The 21,228-nt window shown below is 43.7% G+C and overlaps 1 protein-coding gene across 6 annotated transcripts in view; it reads right to left on the reverse strand.

Annotated features, from left to right (window-relative positions):
* CSMD2 (CUB and Sushi multiple domains 2) overlaps positions 1-21,228 on the reverse strand; it is a 769,620-nt gene that overhangs the window by 483,038 nt on the left and 265,354 nt on the right. For all 6 annotated transcript variants that reach the window (XM_061596306.1, XM_061596301.1, XM_061596302.1 and 3 more), the window contains one exon: positions 17,016-17,223. In XM_061596306.1, coding sequence (XP_061452290.1) covers positions 17,016-17,223 — 208 coding nt within the window. The remainder of the gene's footprint in view (positions 1-17,015; positions 17,224-21,228) is intronic.

The following is a 21,228-nucleotide window of genomic DNA, read 5'->3' on the forward strand; positions in this document are numbered from 1 at the left end:
CCAGCTTTAGAGTCTAATTGGGCACTTTTATTTAAAGATACAGCATACATACCAAATTGACTTCCTCAAAGTAATGAGGCTATAATTGACGTTAAAGCACAGACAGACAGACAGAATGTGTGTGTGTGTATGTCTGTGTGTGTGTCTGCGTAGGGGGGTCTGTTTCATACAACCCATTTAGGATATAGTCCAACAACTGGTACACACCTTGCTGCCCAGCACTCAGAAGAGCCCTTTTTGGTTAGAACTGACAGAAGCACAAGATCAGGAAGACCAGAGGCAAAGGGCTTGGTTGCCTGGCTGTGCACAGTGAAAGCAACAACTTGTACAGGCTATAGAAGTGCAACAGATCTGGGATCTTTCTATCAGGCAACAGAATGGAATCTGCCTCAGTGGTATTGCCTGATTCCAAAACCCAAGAGGATTCTAGTGGGAACTGTCCACGGTTTCATCCTCTGACTGACAGCCCTGGTGGCTTAGGGAACTGGGTATCAATACCTGACCCTCAGTGCTCTCAGCTGTAGTGCTGCAGTGCCTGACAGAAGTTATACATCAAGACCTCAGACGAGGGGTACCCAATGTGGTGCCCTCCAGATGTCAATCCCAGACCCAATGGTCAAGGATGATGGGCGCTAGAGTCTAACAGCATTTGGATGTCATCAGTTATGCTGCCTCTGGCCTGGGCTCTTGAATATCATCACACTTGTAGATCTTGCAGAAATCCATTTTCTTTGTAATAATTTTGCAATAGCTAAGATTCAAGGTGCTGTGTCTCCAAGCATCCACACATGGGTTTCTTCAGTTTCATTTCTACTTTTTCATTTCTGGGGACATGTGGAACTGAATTGTTTTGCTTTTTTGTGCTGCCTTTTATCAGCATAAGCGTGCCTTGATCAGATGGCCATTTATTCTGTTTGCTCACAGAATGGCTGTTTTGCATCACCACTTAGGATTGCTCTGCCCCTGACCATAGAATACTTTTTTTTTCCTTTGCAAAGAACATTTCAAAGCTGAAGCCTTCAATTTTATCTTCCAAGTATATGTCCTTAAACAGTAGTAAAATCAAAAGTAGTACTAAAGACACTGTTTGGTGGTAAAGTAATAATTAACTATGATGAGGAAGCTGTTCATATTCTGGGGACAAAGCAGTTGCAAAGATGTGTCATTTAACCACCAGAACCTCTTTTCCTGCTGTCCCTCTGAAAGATGAATGTTTAATAACAACTGGCCAAAAGTTATAAAAATCAATTGAATGGTATTATTCTTTTAACTTCCATATTCATAATTCCAATATTGAAGAACTCTTGCCTTAAAAAACTGCAAGCTATTGCAGTTTGGTTTTCTGTCTTGCATTGACAGCATTTTGACTGAGGCTATCAGTTAATAAATAACCCAAACTTATGTGAAGTTTCTGAAATTATTTCAGGTTAAATTCACCTCAAAGCAAAAAGCTGAAGCAAAATATCCTACGCCTATGTTCATGACAAATTCAGATCTGCTGCTAGATTCAGCTTGTGATACCAGAGAGTACTGCACTCCAAATTTTATCTGTTGGGTAAGGTCTGAAGGGAATTGACTTAATGAGCAACCAGCATCAGGATGAGGCATCAAGAGGCAGGTCTCAAATGCTAGAGCAGGTGTGAGGGACCTTTGGCCCTCCAGATGTCATTGAACTACAACTCCCATCATTGCTGATAGCTGGTCATGCAACTTTCTGGGGCTGATGAGAGTTGTACTTCAGCAACATCTGAAGGGCCAAAGTCTATGTTCTTAGGCTTCCCACATCTGTGCTAGAGAGTTGGTTACGGCAACTGGTTAGTTTTATGTACCACAGGATCACGGAGAGCTCCCAGGTGAAAGCAGACATTGATCCATCCAAGGCCAAAATCCCACTGAATCTAAATACTCTCAAGGAAAGCTTACCATAGCCCTACTGCCCAACTGATATTGTAAGAAACTTACCTCCTCATTCCCCAGAGAAGTATTCAATAAATTACCTCTCTTCCCACCCTCTAGACCACCCTTCACCAACCTGGCACCTTCCCAATGTTCTGGACTACAACTCACATCAACCCCAGCCAGCACAGCTATGCATTTTGTGCATCAATTATTTGCATCAGGGAAGAGATGCAAATGAAATGAAGAAACGCTGCGACAAACTGAAAATTCTACAATCCTGGAATTAATTCAAGAAATTATCCTACAGTTAAACTAGAATTTAGAAGGTGTGGAGCATTGGCTAGAGTGAACCCAGAGAGCATTGTAGGCAAGATCCCCTCATAGTGACGTCGAGGTAAGGATGCTCAAGGAATTCCAACACTCTGAATTCCATGACAGACTGGCATGCTCTCCAGCTCCCAAACTAATAGGCAGATTGGAACTAGTTACTTGTCAGGTTTTGCTGGGCACTGTTCTCAGCCCACAAGAATATATTTTGCCGATTCCAGAGGAGGAGGAGAGTGGAAACAGTTATGGCTAACTGACTTGCATCCCAGCCCACAGATTAAGACGGTCACTACAATGCAAACCTTTTGGGGTTGCTGTGAGAGCGTCACCTCCTTTATTTTTGTATTTTGAATGTATTACTCAGTAGGAGAAAATGAGTAATGAATTACTTGGGGGGGGGTAACTGGAATTGCATTTCTGCTGCCCAGAGTGAGAACCTGGGTTGTGATGATTTCAAGATTGCTTAATACCACTCAGCATGAGAAACTGGGTGGTACTGAGTACAGCCGTATCTAGGTGAGAGATGGGGAAGGGGTTGTTACAGTATGTTGCTGTTTGTATGGTACTATATTGCCCTAGATGGAGGTGGGTAAATTAGCTGGCTATAAATTAAGCTTAACGTTGGTCTACATTTTTGTAGAACAGACATTTTAGTTGTAATAAATGGTTGGCTTGGGATTGGTTCCTGTGCAGTTAGTGGAAATGAATGAGTGAAGCTTATACATGGAGCATCTATAGGGGAGTATTTGGGACCAGGTGGATGCAGTTTATATTTCAGTTACTGCATTTAGTTGCAAATGACATTCCTGCAGTAAGCGGGGGTGCTTTTGCTTCCACCCCTCCCTTGGAAAGATGACTCAGGTGGTTCTTTCTGAAGGGAGGGGGTAAGAACACGTGGCCAGCAGTGCCCAATCAAGATCAGTGGATTTAAAAGCCAGCCCTCCCCCCAACTCTCCCTCTTCATGATCCCTTTATAGGCACTGGCTGCCTATATGTTTCCGGGCCCGATTCAAGGTGCTGGTTTTAACCTATAAAGACTTACACGGCACGGGCCCACAATACCTGATGGAGCGTCTCTCCCGATATGAACCTACCCGTACACTACGCTCAACATCGAAGGCCCTCCTCCGGGTGCCTACTCAGAAAGACGCCCGGAAGGCGACTACAAGAAAGAGGGCCTTTTCGGTAGTGGCCCCCGAACTATGGAACACCCTTCCTGACGAGGTACGCCTGGCGCCTACTTTACTATCTTTTCGGCGCCAGGTGAAAACCTTCCTCTTTGCCCAGGCATTTTAATATTTTAATATTTCAATCTTTTAGTATTTTAGTATTTGTATTAATGTTGTAAAGATAGTTATATGTTTTATCTTTTTTGAATTTACTTTTGATTTGTATTTAATACGGGTTTTATGTTAATTTTTGTCTTTGATGTATGTCTAAATTGTTGTCTTGATGATTAGGTGGTTTTTTTTTTAATAGATTGTATATATATTTATATTTGATGTACACAGCCCAGAGAGCCTCGCTATGGGCGGTATAAAAATTAAATTAAATTAAATTAATTAAATAAAATTTATGACTGCCTGTCCACCCTGTGTGCAGTATGGGCTTTGCCAGTTGCCGCTTTAGGGCTGAACAGGACTTTTTTGGGGGGGGGGGATCCTGGTTTTTGGAGTCCTTCCATTTTTGCCTACTCCATACTGTTGGGTTTGATTCCACTGGTTTTTGGAGAGTGTGGCAACTTGCCTCATGGTACAGAGTTCGGGCAGGTTGGGGTGAACAGGAGGTATACGGAGGTATTCTTGGGGTAGGGGCACCCTTTAGGGGATCTCCCCGTGCCTCATGCCTGAGACGTGACTCATACATTTGGGTGAACATGAGTACAGCGTACAGAGATACATGGGCTGGGCATGCCCAAGGCTTGGCCAGCAAGGAGAGAGGAATTTATTTCCCATCCTTGGCTAGGAGCCACAGCCGGTGGCTGGATGACATGCCCAGGAGACTGGAGGGATAATGAATCCTCGCCTGCCCACACAGCTGAATTTGGTTAATTTGGTTGATTGGCCCTGCAGGTTCCTCAAATTTTATTATATTTTAATAAATATAACATTTCCCCAGCACTTTCTCCCACAAGTCTTCTTTGCAGGTGTGGGGGCAATGCTGTTGTTTTGTGGAGTTAAACTGAGTTTAATTGACTTGATTTTTATTTGTAAAGCTTGTTTAAGAGGATATTCTGCTTTCCTGGAAATTGCGATGCATTAAATGTGTGCTTTGCACTTGACCTTCATCTGTAATGTTTTGTTTTGATATTTCTGAAATGGTTTTTGATGTTTTAAGTTAGGCAGCAAAACCACTTTGAAGTTTTGGCTTTTTTAAATACATGAAGTGGTACAGAAAAGGTACAGAAACGGTTTAAATAAATAATAAAATAAAATATATATTTTAAATGCATGTGTTGAGAGAAAATAAGTTTGGAAATGCATATTTAAATATGAATTTTCAAACAGGTTCTCTTTTAATGGCAAACTAATGCAGAAGTAGAAGACAGCCAACTTATGGATGAACGCATTGTGGAAATGATACACAGGAGAATAGATCTGATGCAACTAATGTTACGTACTGGGCAGGCTCGCTCGATAGTCTAAGCCAGTGGTTCCCAAACATTTTTTTTCCCCCTGACGGACTGCTTGAAAATTGCTGAAAGTCTTCACAGATTATTTAATGACCCCCCCTCACCCACTGTAGAAGTTGTAATCTGCTGTGCTAGACCTTCTGAATGGAGCTCATTCAGGATGATGGTTTGGGAACTCCTGGCCTAAGCAACCTGGAGACTTGTTCTTCTTGCTCCCCTCTTTGTGTGGGCTCCTTCTTCTTCTTTTTTTTAACCAATTCATGTCTCACCTCTGTCTCACCCCATTCCCAGCTTCACAGAAATTGGGTGTAACCAACATGCCATCTAGGAGAGATATCTCTGTGTTCTGGCAATGCTGAGAGGTGGAAAACAGCAGCATTAGATGGCAAGCGGGTCAATAGAGCATGTGGGGGAGTATAATATTTTTGTTTTCTATCCTTCTGTAAAGCCAGCTCACCTATTCCCTACAAGAGAAAACATAATTAGAAAAGGCCCACTGAACTAGAATATGTTGCCAACATCTCCCTACCAGGCGAGAAACCCCAGAACTGTCATTTCTAATTGGCTAGAAGGCTTTTCTTTCCCCCTCACTGATTCTTTTTCTCCATCTCCGTTACAATTTCATTTCACACTTTTCAGGAAAACAGGGAGGCCCAAGATCTCACCAGAGAAACTGCAATTGCCATTAAATGAGCTGTGAAAAGTGTGGATTCATTGCTAGGTGTCACGTACATGAGGCAACCACTTCTGGACCGCGTGATTCACACCCTCTTGGCACCACTGACATCCTTCTAAGCTGAAGGCAGATAGGAGCCAGAAGCCAAGATCCAGGAGGTCAAACACAGAAATCAAAACAGTCAAACAGATGTTCCAGCACATGTCAGACTCATAGAGCAGTTTAGCAAGATTCTGCTTCCTGGCAACCAAGGCAACAGTTGCATGATATGTCCATGGTGTTCCATTTCATCTGCTGCTCCTATGCATTTGTTGTTGTTATTTCCCTGCAAGTCGACTACGACTTATGGCGACCCTATGAATGTGACCTCCAAGAGCATGTCGTGAACCACCCTGTTCAGATCTTGTAACTTCAGGTCTGTGGCTTCCTTTATGAAATCAACCCATCTCTTGTTTGGCCTTCCTCTTTTTCTACTCCCTTCTGTTTTTCCCTGGCATTATTGTCTTTTCTAGTGAATCCTGTCTTCTCATTATGTGTCCAAAGTATGATAACCTCAGTTTCATCATTTTAGCTTCTAGTGATAGTTCTGCTTTAATTTGTTCTAACACCCAATCATTTGTCTTTTTCGCTGTCCATGGCATGCACAAAGCTCTTCTCCAACACCACACTTCAAATGAGCTGATTTTTCTCTTATCCCCCTTTTTCACTGTCCAACTTTCACATCCATACATAGAAATAAGGAAATACCATGGTCTGAATGATCCTGCCTTTAGTATTCAGTGATACATCTTTGCATTTGAGGACCTTTTCTAGTTCTCTCATAACTGCCCTCCCCAGTCCCAGCCTTCTTCTGATTTCTTGACTATTGTCTCCATTTTGGTTAATGACTGTGCTGAGGTATTGATAATCCTTGACAAGTTCAATGTCCTCATTGTCAACTGTAAAGTTACATAAATCTTCTGTTGTCATTACTTTAGTCTTCTTGACAGAAACCCTAATAGCTCAATGTAGGGCACTAGTTCTAGAGTACAGATTTTTTGGTGTTTCAAACAGTACCCTTATACACTGTTATTGTACATACAGAGGTCATTTCTTCCCCATACCAACCTTAGGCACAAGGAGTGAATATCTTAAATGTGGCTAAATAAATTTTAGACTTGTCCACTGCAGGTAATTTTCTAGTCTCAAGCCAGAAACAGCTCATTGCTTTTTAGAAGCAATAGGGAATAAATAGTTGACTAATGACTTAGCAGGGTGCATGATTTAGGCTGTAATCCAATATGCATTTACCTGAGAGTAAGTTCCATTGAACCCAATTGAGCTTACTTCTGAATACACATGTATTGGATCATAGCCTTACTTCTCAGTAGACATGTATTGGATTACAGCCTACTTTTTTTTTAAGTAGCAGGTTTTTTTATAAAAAAACCCACTATCTTCTCTAAATGGGAAATTGAGGAGTTATAAGAACTGCCTGCAGGTGCCCACTCTTCTTTGGAACCCTGGTGCCCATACCCAGAAGGAACACATTGATAAGATGTCCTACTTCATCAGCTGGAACCTTGAAACAAAAGTTGCTTAAGGCAAGATTTTTTTCCCTTTCTTTTTTGTTTAATGGGGGAGTCACTTAAGGCAAGTTCCTGCCCCCCCCAGAAGGGGTGTGTATGTTGGAATCTGGATGTGAATTCTAAGCCAGAGAGGTGTGAGGCACCTTCAGTCTTGAACTTGGGACTCTGGCCATGCAGGCCAGATACATTATTCACAACATAAGAAGAGCCTGCTGGATCAGGCCAGTGGCCCATCTAGTCCAGCATCATCTTCTCACAGTGGCCAACCAGATGCCCATGGGATGCCCGCAAGCAGGACTCTTCCCCTCCTGAGGTTGCCTTAGGGGAGACGGAGGTGGGGAGGGAGAGAGAGTCCTACCTGACAGTATAAAATTGCTGAATAGGGACTAGCCACCTCCACTATGCATTTAAGCAGTTTCCTAACACTTTAAATAGTCATGACTTCCCCCAAAGAATCCTGGGAACTTTAGTTTGTTAAGGGTGCTGAGAATTTTGAAAAATGGAAATGGACTGCCTTCAAGTCAATTCCAACTTATGGGCGACCCTACAAATACAGTTTTCATGGTAATCAGTATTCAGAGGGGGTATACCATTGCCTCCTTCTGAGGCTGAGAGGCAGTGACTGGCCCAAGGTCACCCAGTGGGCTTCATGGCTGTGTGGGGATTCAAACCCTGGTCTCCCAGGTTATAGTCCAATGTTCCAACCACTACGCCACACTGGCTCTCTGACAATTGTTAGGAGACCCCTATTCCCCTCACAAGGCTACAATTCCCTGAGTTTCTTGGGAAGAGGGATGGATTGATTGATTGATTGATCGATAGATAAACCACTTTGGGAACTACAGCACTGGGAGGGGAATAAGGGTCTCATCTCAGCACCCTGATCAAACTACACTTTCCAGGATTCTTTGGGGGAAGCCATGACTATTAAAGTGGTAAAAGAGTGCTTTAATTGTATGGTGCACATGTGGCCAATGAGCTACTAGGATCATGCCAATTCTTGCTCACACTGCCATGTTGCCTCCAGCAATTTTTATCCTGTTCTTCCTCCCAAAGAGAGCCCATGGTGGCAAACAAAGGATAAAACACTAAAATCTTAAAAACAAATCATCTTAAAAAGCAATTCCAGCACAGATACAAAGTGGGATAAGGTCTCTACTTAAAAGGCTTGTTGAAAGAGGAAAGTCTTCAGTAGGTGCCTAAAAGATAACAGAGATGGTGCCTGCCTAATATTTAAGGGAAGGGAATTCCAAAGGATCGGTGCCACTACACTAAAGGCCTGATTCCTGTGTTGTGTGGAATGGACCTCCTGATGACAGGCCCTCACATGTAGAACATAGTAATCAACTGGATATATGAGAATATTTCAGGCGTTTCAGAAGTAGATATTCGTAGAATCAGAAACTTGAGTGGAGCTGGTAGGTTTACAAATTATGCAGCCTCTCTTTACTGATTTGGGATGTTCTACCCTGAACACATGGGTTAGCACTATGTCCAACACAGGTTTGCTACATGGATGGCTCAAATTTATGTGTGTATATGTGTTTTGTTTTGACCCAATTATAGCTGTTTATAATTCTTATTAAATATTTGAATCCTAATGCTTAATTTTGGCCTTGAGTATATCTGGTATGTTACTAATGGTTAAAATCAGGGCTCTTATTTCATTTTAATAAAGGAAATTAAAAGGCAGAAGGCAGAATGATTGCTAGCAGTGTTGTGCAACGGAATCATAAACATATATTCAACAAAAACAGATTTCTCTCCCCCCTCCCCAAAGGCAAAAACTACTTATAAGAAAAAAGAGGGGGGGGAGATGAATCATTTTAATTTAATTACCAACCTCTGGGTATTCTGTGGCAGCTTTTCAAAAGCAACATTTAAAAGGCCTTTTCTGTGCTCCCAGGACTTGAGAAAGTTAGTTTCATGTGAATACAAAATTAAATTATTCTACAGCCATGAGAGGCCCTCCAAGTTGGTGACAAGGAAATGGTGATCCTCAGGCTGGTTATAGACAGCAGCGTCCAGACACTTTTCTGAAGGAAGCCTCTCCCTCCTGCCCACCCCTCTTCTTCCACTATGGCCACTGCAAGACACTGGGGAGGGGGAGAGGGACAGAGAGAACCATGGCCAGCTGAAGCACCTTGGGCAGCTCCTTGAAAGTTCAGACTCCCAGAGCGGATTCCACTGCCCCACTAACATGGAGCCCCCAGCCGCCACTGGCTGTGAGGGAATCAGATGGGTGAGATGATACACAGCATGTGGATACAAAAAGGGGCTCTTATGAATAATGAGGGTTGTCAAAGGCAGACCAGAAGAGTCAGTGGCCGAGAAGAGGGGGAAAATCCACACTGCACCCATACATTCAGCATGGTGCATAAGCAGAGCAGAAATGAGAGCTAGTCTTCTTTTTCTAAGTTTGGGCAGTATTTCTTGCATTCAGACATGCCATTCTGGAGATTCCCCGGAGATTTGGGAGCAGCTTTGCCTGAGGAGTTGCACCACAAAGATGACAGGCTAAGACCCAGTATGCATGCTGAATACCAAGCATTCAGCTATAGAAGATCCAAAAACCAACCCCTCCACAGGGAAACATGTCCAGGAAAGTGCTACCCATGGGACATCTCACTGCTTGGAGAAGTGGGGAGTCTGTAACTAGGCACTGTGGTCAGGGGTGGAGGAGAAATCCAATGCAGTTTGCATGCAAAGCCAAGGCTGTCAAATTTGCGCTTTATGAAACAATATGAGAAGCGAAACACAGCCATCCTTTGAACTTAGTCAAATTTTGCGATGCAGTTCGCCAGTCAAACAAAGTTTACAAAAATGCATATACAGAGATCTTAGATCTACAGAGCACATCCAACTGTTGCTGGTCGCTGCCTGTGCAGTCATAGCAGTAGAATGGAAGGCTCTCTGCGGCATCTCCCAAGACAAATGGTATGCTCATGTATGGTACCTTGCTCTTCTGAAGAAATCAACACAAAAGCTGTGGGTGGCCTGAGATCAGACTAAGGCTTTTGCTGTTATTTCTGGTCAACCTAGAAAATTAAGTAACACATTAGAGTGTGGCTCACATTACAACTTCCCACCCTGTATTCCTGCATTTACTTTATATTTTCTGTATAATCAAATATTCAATAAAAATGTTTGGGGGAAAATACATATACTTGGGGAAAATGTGCATAAAAATGAACATATTCGTGGAAATAACACAAACATGCATTCAATTGGGAGAAACTGCTTTTAAAAATTGCACATCAGACAAAACTGCATACAAAAATGTGTTCATTAGGAGAAATTTGCACTAAAATGCTAAATAATTTTTATGAGGATTTGTTTCTTTTTTAAAAAAATCATAAAGATTGGAACAAAGAGAAACGGAGACAACTGAAATGGAACTGAAATTGACAGATCAGTCCATCCCTAACTGGGATATGATTTGAATTACTTTATCCAAATACTTCAAAAATCAGAAGTCCAGATGTTGTTGGACTCCATAGCCCATGGCCAGTTGGAGCCCAACAGCTGGAAAGTAACAGATTCCCCATCCCTGCTTTAAGTCTTTGGGTGTAATCTTATAGAGGGCAGAACTGATCATATGACTTGCTGCGGGCTTTTCCGTCTAAAGGAAGATTCTGCAGAATGGGTACACCCAGGTGAATTCTCTGCTTGGAACATAGGAAGCTGCCTTATACTGAGTCAGGCCACTGGTCCATCTAGCTTAATACTGTCTACACTGACTGGAAGCAGTTCTCCAGGATTTCAGGCAGGGTTCTCTCCCAGGCCTACCTGGGGATGCTGGGGATTGAACTGGGGACCTTCTGCATGCAAAGCTGATGCTCTATCACTGAGCTATGGCCCTTCCCTGATTGTAGCCTAAAACTGCTATCATATCATATTCACGGCCTGCTGCAAGCATGGGTTCTTCACTGTCCTTGGGGAAGATAAACAGGACTGAAAAGCTGTTGGGAGAAGTCCCCATCCCCTCCTACCTGCAATGGGCACTTAAGCACCCTGCACTACAGCATGCCAAGCCAGAGGCCTGGATAGTCTCAGAAGCTTCACGGCTTACGAAGTTAGCCAGCCCCAGAGGAAAGTACCTGCATCCTAAAATATTGATGCACACCAGAAAATGCCGTTTTTGCATTAAAAACAGCAACATCGAATTTTCACACAAGCTCCAGGAACATACAACAATTGGGTACGAGTTAAATGGCAGCTATCCCAGGTTAATAGCTTTGCAACAACTCAGACTGTAATTCCTCCCAAATTGCTTGTCAAGCAAGTATAAAATTAGCTACATGAGCATGTCTTCATTTCTGATGGAGACACAGCCATGGTAAATGCATTACCTCTTAATTTAATACCTTGCAATATCTTTATGTCAGCTGTTGATAACCTTTCCCTTCCGTGGGATGATTTGGCATGTAGAAACAATGGCCTTCTCCCCGCCTTGTAAACAGCCTGGTTGCCTATGGTGATTGAGAATTGCTTTTGGGTAACAAGGCAGGGAAATGATGGTCTGGTCAAGCGGAAGAGAGGAAGCCACACACCTTTTCAGCCATCAAACTGCCACAAATGACTTACTTGGTTATGTTTGCGCAGGAACGCTTGCAGTTATTGGAGACTTCAGGTCTATGTCAGCATCTGTCATGAACAGGATGGGAAACCCACAGATCTAGGGCTGCAAGGGGGAGTGTTCCCCGGTTGATGAAGTGTTCCTAGGCTCTGGAGTGACTCTGCCCACCCAGGCTAACCATGGGCTCCCCTGATTTAGAAGGACAATAAGGTGTCAGGCTGGGATTTTGCCTGGACAACAATAGTGTCTATCTCCTCTACTGTGTCTGGCTTCCAGCTCCTAATGCTTACTCCACAGCTGCCAAAGGGCTAGGACTTATACTCTGTCTTTATCAGCGCGACTGCAACAATACTTTGAATCAGACTTGAAATGTTAGCGGTACATGAGACCCCTGGGCTCTTTCTATTCTCAAAATGTCAAGAGAGAAATCCCGCCCTGTTATTCCTTGCAGTACTCTCTTGTCTTCTGGCTATACTGTTAGCAAAATTAATGAATCCCTGACACACTAGTATGTGTTCACCTTCTGCTTGATTATGCCAGTTTTCCCTTCCCATTTAAGATCAAAGTTGTGGGCTACAGTGCTGTCCGAAAAATTCCCAGGCATATCCCTTTCCAGCAAATCAGGCTGCAAGGGGGAGGGCACATTTGGAGAGAGGGACATGAAATATGGGAGAAGGCACACAAACCTTATCTGCAATGGCGACAAGCACTTCTGGGTGGCTATTTCCTCCTTAGAACAACACAAACATATTCAAGTGTGACTTTTTTGTGGGGGTTGGAGGAATCTGGTGGCTACTAGCCTCCAAGAACACAGCTGGCATTAGTAAGGCTCTCTAATGCCCCACTCCAATTCACAAAAATCTCCCCTTCCCAATTTAGCCACCCACGGATTTGTCTCAGTCCTACAAACTGGCTGCTTATTTTGTGACTGTCATTTCCACGGCCAGTGACATTTTATTTGGGCAGCCACCAACGCTCACACCAGACCAGTTTCTCTTCTTCAGATGCATCCTATGCACCCTGCAAAGGTGACTGAAGTTAGGCACCCCTGGCTTGGACCAGAAGAAGAACCACCGGCGCTAGCCTCCCTTTCAGAAAGAAAGTAAAGATCCTGCCCAAAGCACAAAGGTCACATTAAAAAGAGAGAGAGAGCGAATTATTTGCCACAGAAACAAAAAAGCAACAAAACTGTGATTACATGAGAAGACTGATTTATTGTGCTCTAAGCAGATGGAGCTGGTGTTATTTTAAGACTCCAGCATGAATGATTTTCTGTATCTTTTTACTTGGGATATCTCTTAGTCACGGTGCCTTGTACAGACACACACACAGAGAGAGAGAGAGAGAGAGAGTGAGAGAGAGAGGGGGGGTGTTACAAAATGCTAATTGTGCCATCCGAGTCTAAAAGAAAGACCTTGTCTCTGGAGAGGTTTCATTCCCGTCCTGGACATAATCCCCTGGAGTCCTGCGTCTTTGGAAGCCAAAGTAGAGGGCTTGACAAAAATACTTTGTCAATCTCACAGGCCCAGGGTACACTTGACTAATGCATTAGAAATGAAGGTGCAAGCAGCATACTATCTGTTTCTTTTGTTTGTTCATTATTTGATTTATATCCCACCCTTCCTCCCAGCAGGAGCCCAGAGCTGCAAACAAAAGCACTAAAAACACTTTAAAACATCATAAAAACAGACTTTAAAATACATTAAAACAAAACATCTTTAAAAATATTTTTTTAAAAAGCTTTCAAGACTTTTTTTTAAAAGCTTGAAAACATTGCGGGGGGTTAAAAATGCATATATTAAAAAGCAATTCTAACACAGACACAGACTGGGATAAGGTCTCAACTTAAGGAAGGACTCCGATAGGCGCCGAAAAGATAACAGAGATGGTGCCTTTCTAATATTTAAGGGGAGGGAATTCCACAGGGTAGGTGACACCACACTAAAGGTCCGTTTCTCCTGATTAGATGGTATCTGCAGGAGGCCCTCGACTGGGTATATAAGGGGTAAGGCGGTCTTTCAGGTATCCTGGTCTCAAGCTGTATAGGGCTTTGTACACCAAAACCACAACCTTGAATTTGACCCAGTAGCAAATGGGCAGCCAGTGCAGTTCTTTCAGCAGCGGGATCACATGTTGGCGGTACCCTGCCCCAGTAAGCAGTCTTGCCACCACAGTTTGCACCAGCTGCAGCTACTGTACCAACCTCAAAGGCAGCCCCACATAAGAGCGCATTACAGTAATCCAGCCTGGAAGTTACTAGTGCATGGACAACAGTGCTCAGGCTATCCTGGTCCAGAAATGGCCGCAGCTGTCTTACCAGCTGAAGCTGGTAAAAGGCACTCCTAGCCACTGAGGTCACCTGGGCCTCTAGCAACAAAGCCAGACTACGAACCTGCTCTTTCAGAGGCAGTACAACCTCATACAAAGTAGACAACTATCCGAACTTGGGAACCACCAGCCCACAGTGCCTCCTTCTTGCTAGGATTCAGACTCAGTTTATTGGCCCTCATCCTGCCCACCACCAAGTCCAGGCAGCTGTCAAGGGCTTGCACGGCCTCTCCCGATTCAGATGTTACAGAGAAATAGAGCTGGGTATCGTCAGCATACTGCTGTCATCTCACCCCAAATCTCCTGATGAAAGCTCCCAAGGGCTTCATATAGATGTTAAGCAGCATGGGGGACAAGATGGTACCCTGTGGCACCTCACAGCACAACTGCCAGGGGGCCAAAAGACAGTCACACAATGCTGTTCTCTGAGAGCAACCTTGGAGATAGGATCGGAACCACTGTAAAACAGTGCCTCCAATACCCATCTCACCAAGTCGGCCCAGAAGGATACCATGGTCAATGGTATGAAAAGCCGCTGAGAGATCAAGTAAGAATAACAGATCGCACTCCCCCTGTCCTTCTCCCAATAAAGGTCATCCATCAGGGTGACCAAGGCTGATTCATTCCCATAACCAACCTCAACCAAGACTGGGATGGGTCAAGATAATCTGTTCCATCCAAGAGTACTTCAATTGCTGTGCCACAACTAGAGAAACACTACGGAAGCCTCACTTAAGAACTTAAGAGCCTGGTTGCTGGCTTAGGCCAAATTGGCCAACCAGATGTCCCTACTGGAAGCCTGCGAGCTTGACCTGAGTGTAATAGCATTATACCAACCCTGAGACTATCTGGCCTGAAAACATCTTACAGCTCCTGCCACTGCTGGGTACATGTTAATTTAAAATGTTGGCCCAGCCAGCTAGAGTTCATATAACCTAATCCCTTGATTAGCATCACCAATGGGGATGGAGTAGAGGCAAATTCACAGAAGAAATTGTCATATTCCAAAGGGAAGCAGGATAGAATGGTCTACGAGAGCCAATCTTCAGAGCAAACCTAACTGTACCAAGTTCAGTACAGCTTCCGTAACTGTCCAGTTCTGAGCGGGATCCACGAGACTGAGATGCTGGTGCAATTAAATCGTGTTTTATTAAAGTAATGGAAACATCAAAAGCAGTGCGCTTCATAGAACCCCTAAGCTATCTCACTAGAATATCCTAACTGCACTCTAGGCATGCTCTGCAATGCTGAAAGAAAGTTGACTCAGCAGCTCTAACCCGGAAGAGGCAGGCTTAAATAGGCATGGTCTTGGAGTGTACTCTCTGGCTCCTGAGCAATTCTTGCCTTTGGCCTGTCTGTTTCTCCCTGCGTCGAGAGCAGGGTGAAGGGGTGTGTGCTTCCAACACCTCGTCTGAAGGAACCTGCTCCTTAGCCAGAGATTCAAGGGCGGGGGGGGGGCGAAGGGTTGGACTCATCCCGTGAGCCACTGGGTGAAGGGGGAGTTAACGCCCGCTCAGACTCAGCATCCAGCTGCTCCTCTGGCATGTCTGGGGGTGGTGCGCTCTCCCCGGCTGGGACAGTGTAGTCTGTGGGAATTGACCTGAAATCCTCCTTACTCCCTCTCTCAAGGTCTGGCAGAGTCTCAACAACTTCTGGGCCATCCTCGCCCTCTGACAGCTGAGAAGCCTGAAACTCATATCTCCCCCCCCCCCCAGGCCCTTGTGAGAGGACTGGGGCTCAACAGTAACTGCTAAAGACAACCATAGTTTTCTTACTAATCACACTATACAAAAAAAGCAACGTTACGGACATCCAAGACTTTAAATACTACTTAGCCAATACTGTAAAACTTAAGCAAGCTATGCAAATATTTCTCATTATTGTATACTTTAAAAATAACTTAATTGTAGCTATAACAGCTGCAAATGCCAGACATGAAATTATCCCTTTCAGTAAAAAACTTTAGTGCACCACGGATGACACCCTGCATTTCATCTCAGAGTTAAAATAATAAATGTACAGATGCAATTAGATGTGTATGCCACTAACGGCACTAGATAAAATCTGGCTGTTGTACTCCACAAAACTCTAGCAGCAAAGGGTTGTGTCAAGTATTAGCTATACTCACAGAAGACCCATTTAAATGAATGCATTTAAGTTTGTCTGGTATTTTATTATTATTATTATTATTATTATTATTATTAATCATCATCATCATAATTGCCCACCCTTCACCAACAGGTCCCAGGGTGTGTTACAGCAAGATTAAAAGCAATTAAATAAATTACATTCACAGGAATAGGGTTGGTCCTGAAAATATACATCATAAGTGCCGAAGGTCAGGGTAAAGAGGTGTGTCTTTAGCATTAGCCAAAAACTGTACAGCAAAGGTGCCAAATACACCTTTGTAGGGAGGGAATTTCACAATGTGGGGCTGCCATAGAGAAAGCCCTCTCCCAGGCCGCCATCCCCCAAACTTCTGAAAGTCCCAACTACCAAGAAAGCCCTCTGTGCCGATCTGAACACCCAATTAAGTCTGAATAGAAGAAGATGACCTCTCAGATATTTGAGGCCCGAGTCATTTAGGGCTTTAAACACTAACGTGAGCACCTTAAATTGGGCCTGGAAACAACCTGGTAATCAAGGCAGCTGTTTGAGAAGCTGAAGCATTTTGGTCAGCTCCTTGAGAGTTCAGACTAAAACCCAGGGCAGATTCCACTGACATGGGGCCACGAGCTGCTACTGGGGAGAGGGGAAGACTTTCCCACTGAGCACAGTGCAGACACATCCAGAGGTCCTCCAGAGGCAATCCCCATTCTTGCAACAAAGAGCCACAGCTCTTCATACAGTCACTCCACTTCATGCCATTTTGTACAACCATTTTTTTATAATACTTGTCACCAACCATTCCTCATGGCCCTTTTATAGACAAGTGGCTGAGAGATATGCTGGCAGATGCAAGCAGACAATCCAGAGAGTTAGAAGGAAGCATAGCGGACATCTTACCACAGGGAGGACCCCTCAGTTCCAGTGACCTCTAAAAAGTCGTATTCATCCTCTAGTTGGAAATCCAGGAACACCAAAGCGATGGTGTCCCCAGGCTCTGCTAGAATGGTCCATGTGCAGTCCACATTGTTGCTGTACTCCGAAGGATAATGGGGGGTTGAAATTATTCCACTCTGCCCCCGAAGTGTCCCACCACAGGCATCATCAGCTGAAAGGCAAACATGAAGGTGAAGTTGAGGGAGAAATTTGTTCAGTTCGCATTTTCAGGCAAACCTGCCTAAATCAAACTTCCGGAACCAATAAGCAAAAAAAAAAAAAAAAAAAAAGTGCTATCCTCCTAAATCAGAACTTTGCCATGCAGTTCAATGGAGCTCCAAACCAAAAAGCAGGCACAAAAATTCACATATTGGTGAAAATAATGTACAAAGCTACATTGCATTAGGGGAAACGGATCACAGAAATGCATCTATTAAGCCAATGTGCATAAAAATGCGGGTGTGTGTGTGTGTGTGTTTTAAAAAAAGAAAAATTACAAATTGAAGTAGAAATGGAACAAACTGAAAAGGGGGGGGGATGAGAAACTCAGAGAAGTGAAATTGCCAGGCAATGAAATTGACAGAAATGAAATTCAGGGGAATGAAACTCCACCCTAGCCAGACTGCTAACAAGAACGAAGCGGTCTGACCATATAACACCTGTTTTGGCCCACTTGCACTGGCTTCCAATACGCTTCCGGGCCAAATTCAAAGTGTTGGTATTAACCTATAAAGCCTTATACGGCACGGGACCTCAATATCTGTCGGAACGCCTCTCCCGCTATGAACCGGCTCGTACACTACGGTCTGCTACGAAGGCCCTCCTCCGGGTCCCGACTCATAGGGAGGCCCGGAGGGCAGTGACAAGATCAAGGGCCTTCTCAGTGGTGGCCCCCGAACTATGGAATAGTCTCCCCGAGGAGGTTCGCCTGGCGCCGACACTATCATCCTTTCGGCACCAGGTTAAAACCTTTCTCTACTCCGAGGCATTTTAATTTTTTGTTAATGAGTGTAATGTTTGTAATTTGATTTTAGCCTTTGCTGTTTTTAGATTGTGAAATTTGATTTTAGACTGATGTTTTTGTATTATATTGTATTTTATTGTATCTATGTTCACCGCCCAGAGAGCTATTGCTAGTCGGGCGGTATATAAGTTTTAAAAATAAATAAATAAATAAATAAATAAATAGGTGTGTTTTGTGCAAAAGGACAAATATCAAACAGAGCTGAAGGATTTTGAAAGGATCACCCCCTTCCCATTTCCTCCTGTCAACATACATAAGTAATCAAGGACCTGTCTGACCAGCTCATCAAGGGGGGGGGGATGCACAGGCAATCTAGTACACAGGACATAGCAACAGAGTCCATTTGTTGCTCAATCCACTGAGCAAGCCTAACCTGAAAGCTTTTATAAGGGTCAGGGAGCATCACATGACACACACTCCCCCATTGGCCTATTGGTGTAAGAGTTGTCTGCTTTCTGACCTCCAGGCCATTTCTGTTTTTCTCCATAGCTCTGGGAACCATTTGGCTGAAGTATACAAATATAATAAAGAAACAAATCCATTTTCAGGCTGTGAAACTGAAGGATCCATTCGTCTATTTATAGGGATGGGACATGTGTGATTGGCTGCATTCAGGCATCTGTTTTATTGCTTTAATTTTACTGGTTACAATGCCAGTGCTTCTATCCTGATTTCTAACCATCTTTTACACTGCAATACCTGTTGCATGATGGAACTGTAGCTTTTTGATCAAAATGCTGTGTCACACTAAAGTTCATTCACATCAGTGGGTGTGGTTTGATACAACTACAAATGTCACTTTACATGTTGCCACTTCTGCATACTCAGTTCTGTTCCCCCATGATTCACCACGCGGTATGCCAAAATACTGCCCAAATTTTAATTACAGAGCGGCGGGGGCATCATCCGTGAAAATCGCAGGAAACTTATCGTGCAAAACTCCTGCGATATTCTGGGTTTCCAGGGATGTAACTCTACTCTTTTCTGGAAACAATTAACATGGAAATGAGCACTAAACTTCCACGAGAAGTGGATTTTGTGTCTTGTGAAAGATCACATAAAACACGAATATTAACAGGTAAGGAAATGTCAGGAAGATGGAATAAAGTGTTATCTGAATTCAGCCCTTATCAGAGTGGCTGTGGGATATGAGATTGTTGAACTCTCTGGAACTCCCCAAATGGCATCTGCAGAGGGACATTCAGTGAGCCCCCCCCACATCCCATATCCCTGAAAGTGCAGGAGGGGGTGGGCAGTTTTGTGTCTCCTCTTTTATCCGAGTCCCCCTCAAATTTAGGTCAATTGCTTATCACATCACTAGAGGCTCATGTGAAGTCTGTGGCTTGAAGTGCTTTCTGCCAGCTTCAGCTCGTATGTCAACTGTGACAATTTCTGGACTGTGACAACCTGACCACAGTGGACCATGCATTGGTAAGCTCAAGACTCGAGGTTACTATAATGCATTTTATGTGGGGCTGCCCTTCTATCTGGTCTGGACGCTGCCACTAGTGCAAAATGCAGCAGCCAGATTGCTCACAGGATCAGATTACTGACAACATGTCACCCTGCTGCTGGAAGAGCTGCACTGGTTGCCACTTTGCTACACTGCCAGATTTAAGGTACTTGTGTTAGTTCACAAAGCCCTAAACAACTTGGGCCCAAAGTACCTTATGGATTGCCTGATTCACAATGTTCCATCTCGATAACAGATTTTCTGATGGGGCACTATTGGTGGTTCCCCATGCCCCTGAGGTTCGGCTGGCTTCCACCACTTTAGTATGGCAGGCCCTGACCTGTGGAACTCCCTACCAATAGAAGTTTGGAAGGCACCATCCCTTCTTTCCTTCAGGCGTCTCCTGAAAACGCAACTTTTTAAACAGGCCTTTTAATATGCATTTTCTTTTCTAACCAATGCAGTATTTAAAGATACAGAAGACCTCTTGGAGGCCGGGCCTGGCAACCAAGAGGTCTTCTGTATCTTTAAAAGTTCTGCAGGGGAAGGGAGAATTCCACCTTGTGGTTTTTCCCATTACAGAGTTGCAAGAACACCTGCACTTGGCTGACTTTCTCTTCTAAAGATACAGGATCAGTCTCGGGTCATGAACCTGGCAACCCTAATCCACAGTATTTCTCCAACACTTCTTGGATCAGGCTATCAGAAAATGTGTGAGCGATCACAAAGGTAATTTAGCTAAATATTTCAGGCAAAAATTGTTAAAATAATGAAACTTGTTACCTTAAAAACACCCACACAGAGATTCACAAGGAGGATTCCTTTAGGAAGGAATTATAATTTTCAGAAGAAATGGACTAAACATATGCTATTTCTGGAATTAATTCTGAACAGCTGCAGCTCCTTCCTCGGTTTTTAGCACTTCATATAATCTCTGAAAGCTAAGTTTGTTTGCTCACATTGTCGCAGCTTCTGAACGAACATAATAAAGCCAGTTGGCTTTCCTAGGGGGAGACTGCCAGTTCTTTCCATTCGGCTGAAGATGCCTAGGATGGCTGCATTTGGTTGACAGTATCTTGGCATCACAAACCACTATATGCACACGGCATTTGCCAAAGTGCTCCATCCTTCCATTGCTCCTTTTCCACCTGCTCATCCCTTCTTGGCTTGCCACAGTAAGTCTACAATTAGTCATAGTTTCACGTTTCATGAAAACTGAGAAACTATGGCTAACAGATTTGGAACAAGCCAGGATCTCAAGCCATGGTTTGGAGTTGGTTTAAGATCCTGGCTTATCCTGAACCTGGTAAACCATGTTTTCCTGATTTGGACAAAACAGGAAATTATGGTTCATTGAAAATTTCCAGATTGAATTGTGGTGTGACAAGAAGGAAGGAAGGGAAGTGCTGCACAATAATCACACTGTACAAAAAGCAAGGTTACTAAGGCTTGTTTGTATCTCAGCTTATTAAGTCAAAGTATGGTTGAGTGAACATGGCCTATCAATACCCATGATGCTACTTCAGCCTGATTCATGACGCACGTTTATTGACCATGTGCAGGTGTGTGTCGATGTTTATTTAATTGTTTTTAAATGGAGCAGTGGAACTTCCTGGCAAAACAGTTTCCCCTAGGAGATGGACTGTTCTGAATAGGGTTGCACTCCTCTAGAAGCTTGGGGGTACTCCTGGACCCAACAT

The sequence above is a fragment of the Rhineura floridana genome, chromosome 15 (assembly GCF_030035675.1).
Source record: "Rhineura floridana isolate rRhiFlo1 chromosome 15, rRhiFlo1.hap2, whole genome shotgun sequence".
NCBI lineage: Eukaryota > Metazoa > Chordata > Lepidosauria > Squamata > Rhineuridae > Rhineura > Rhineura floridana.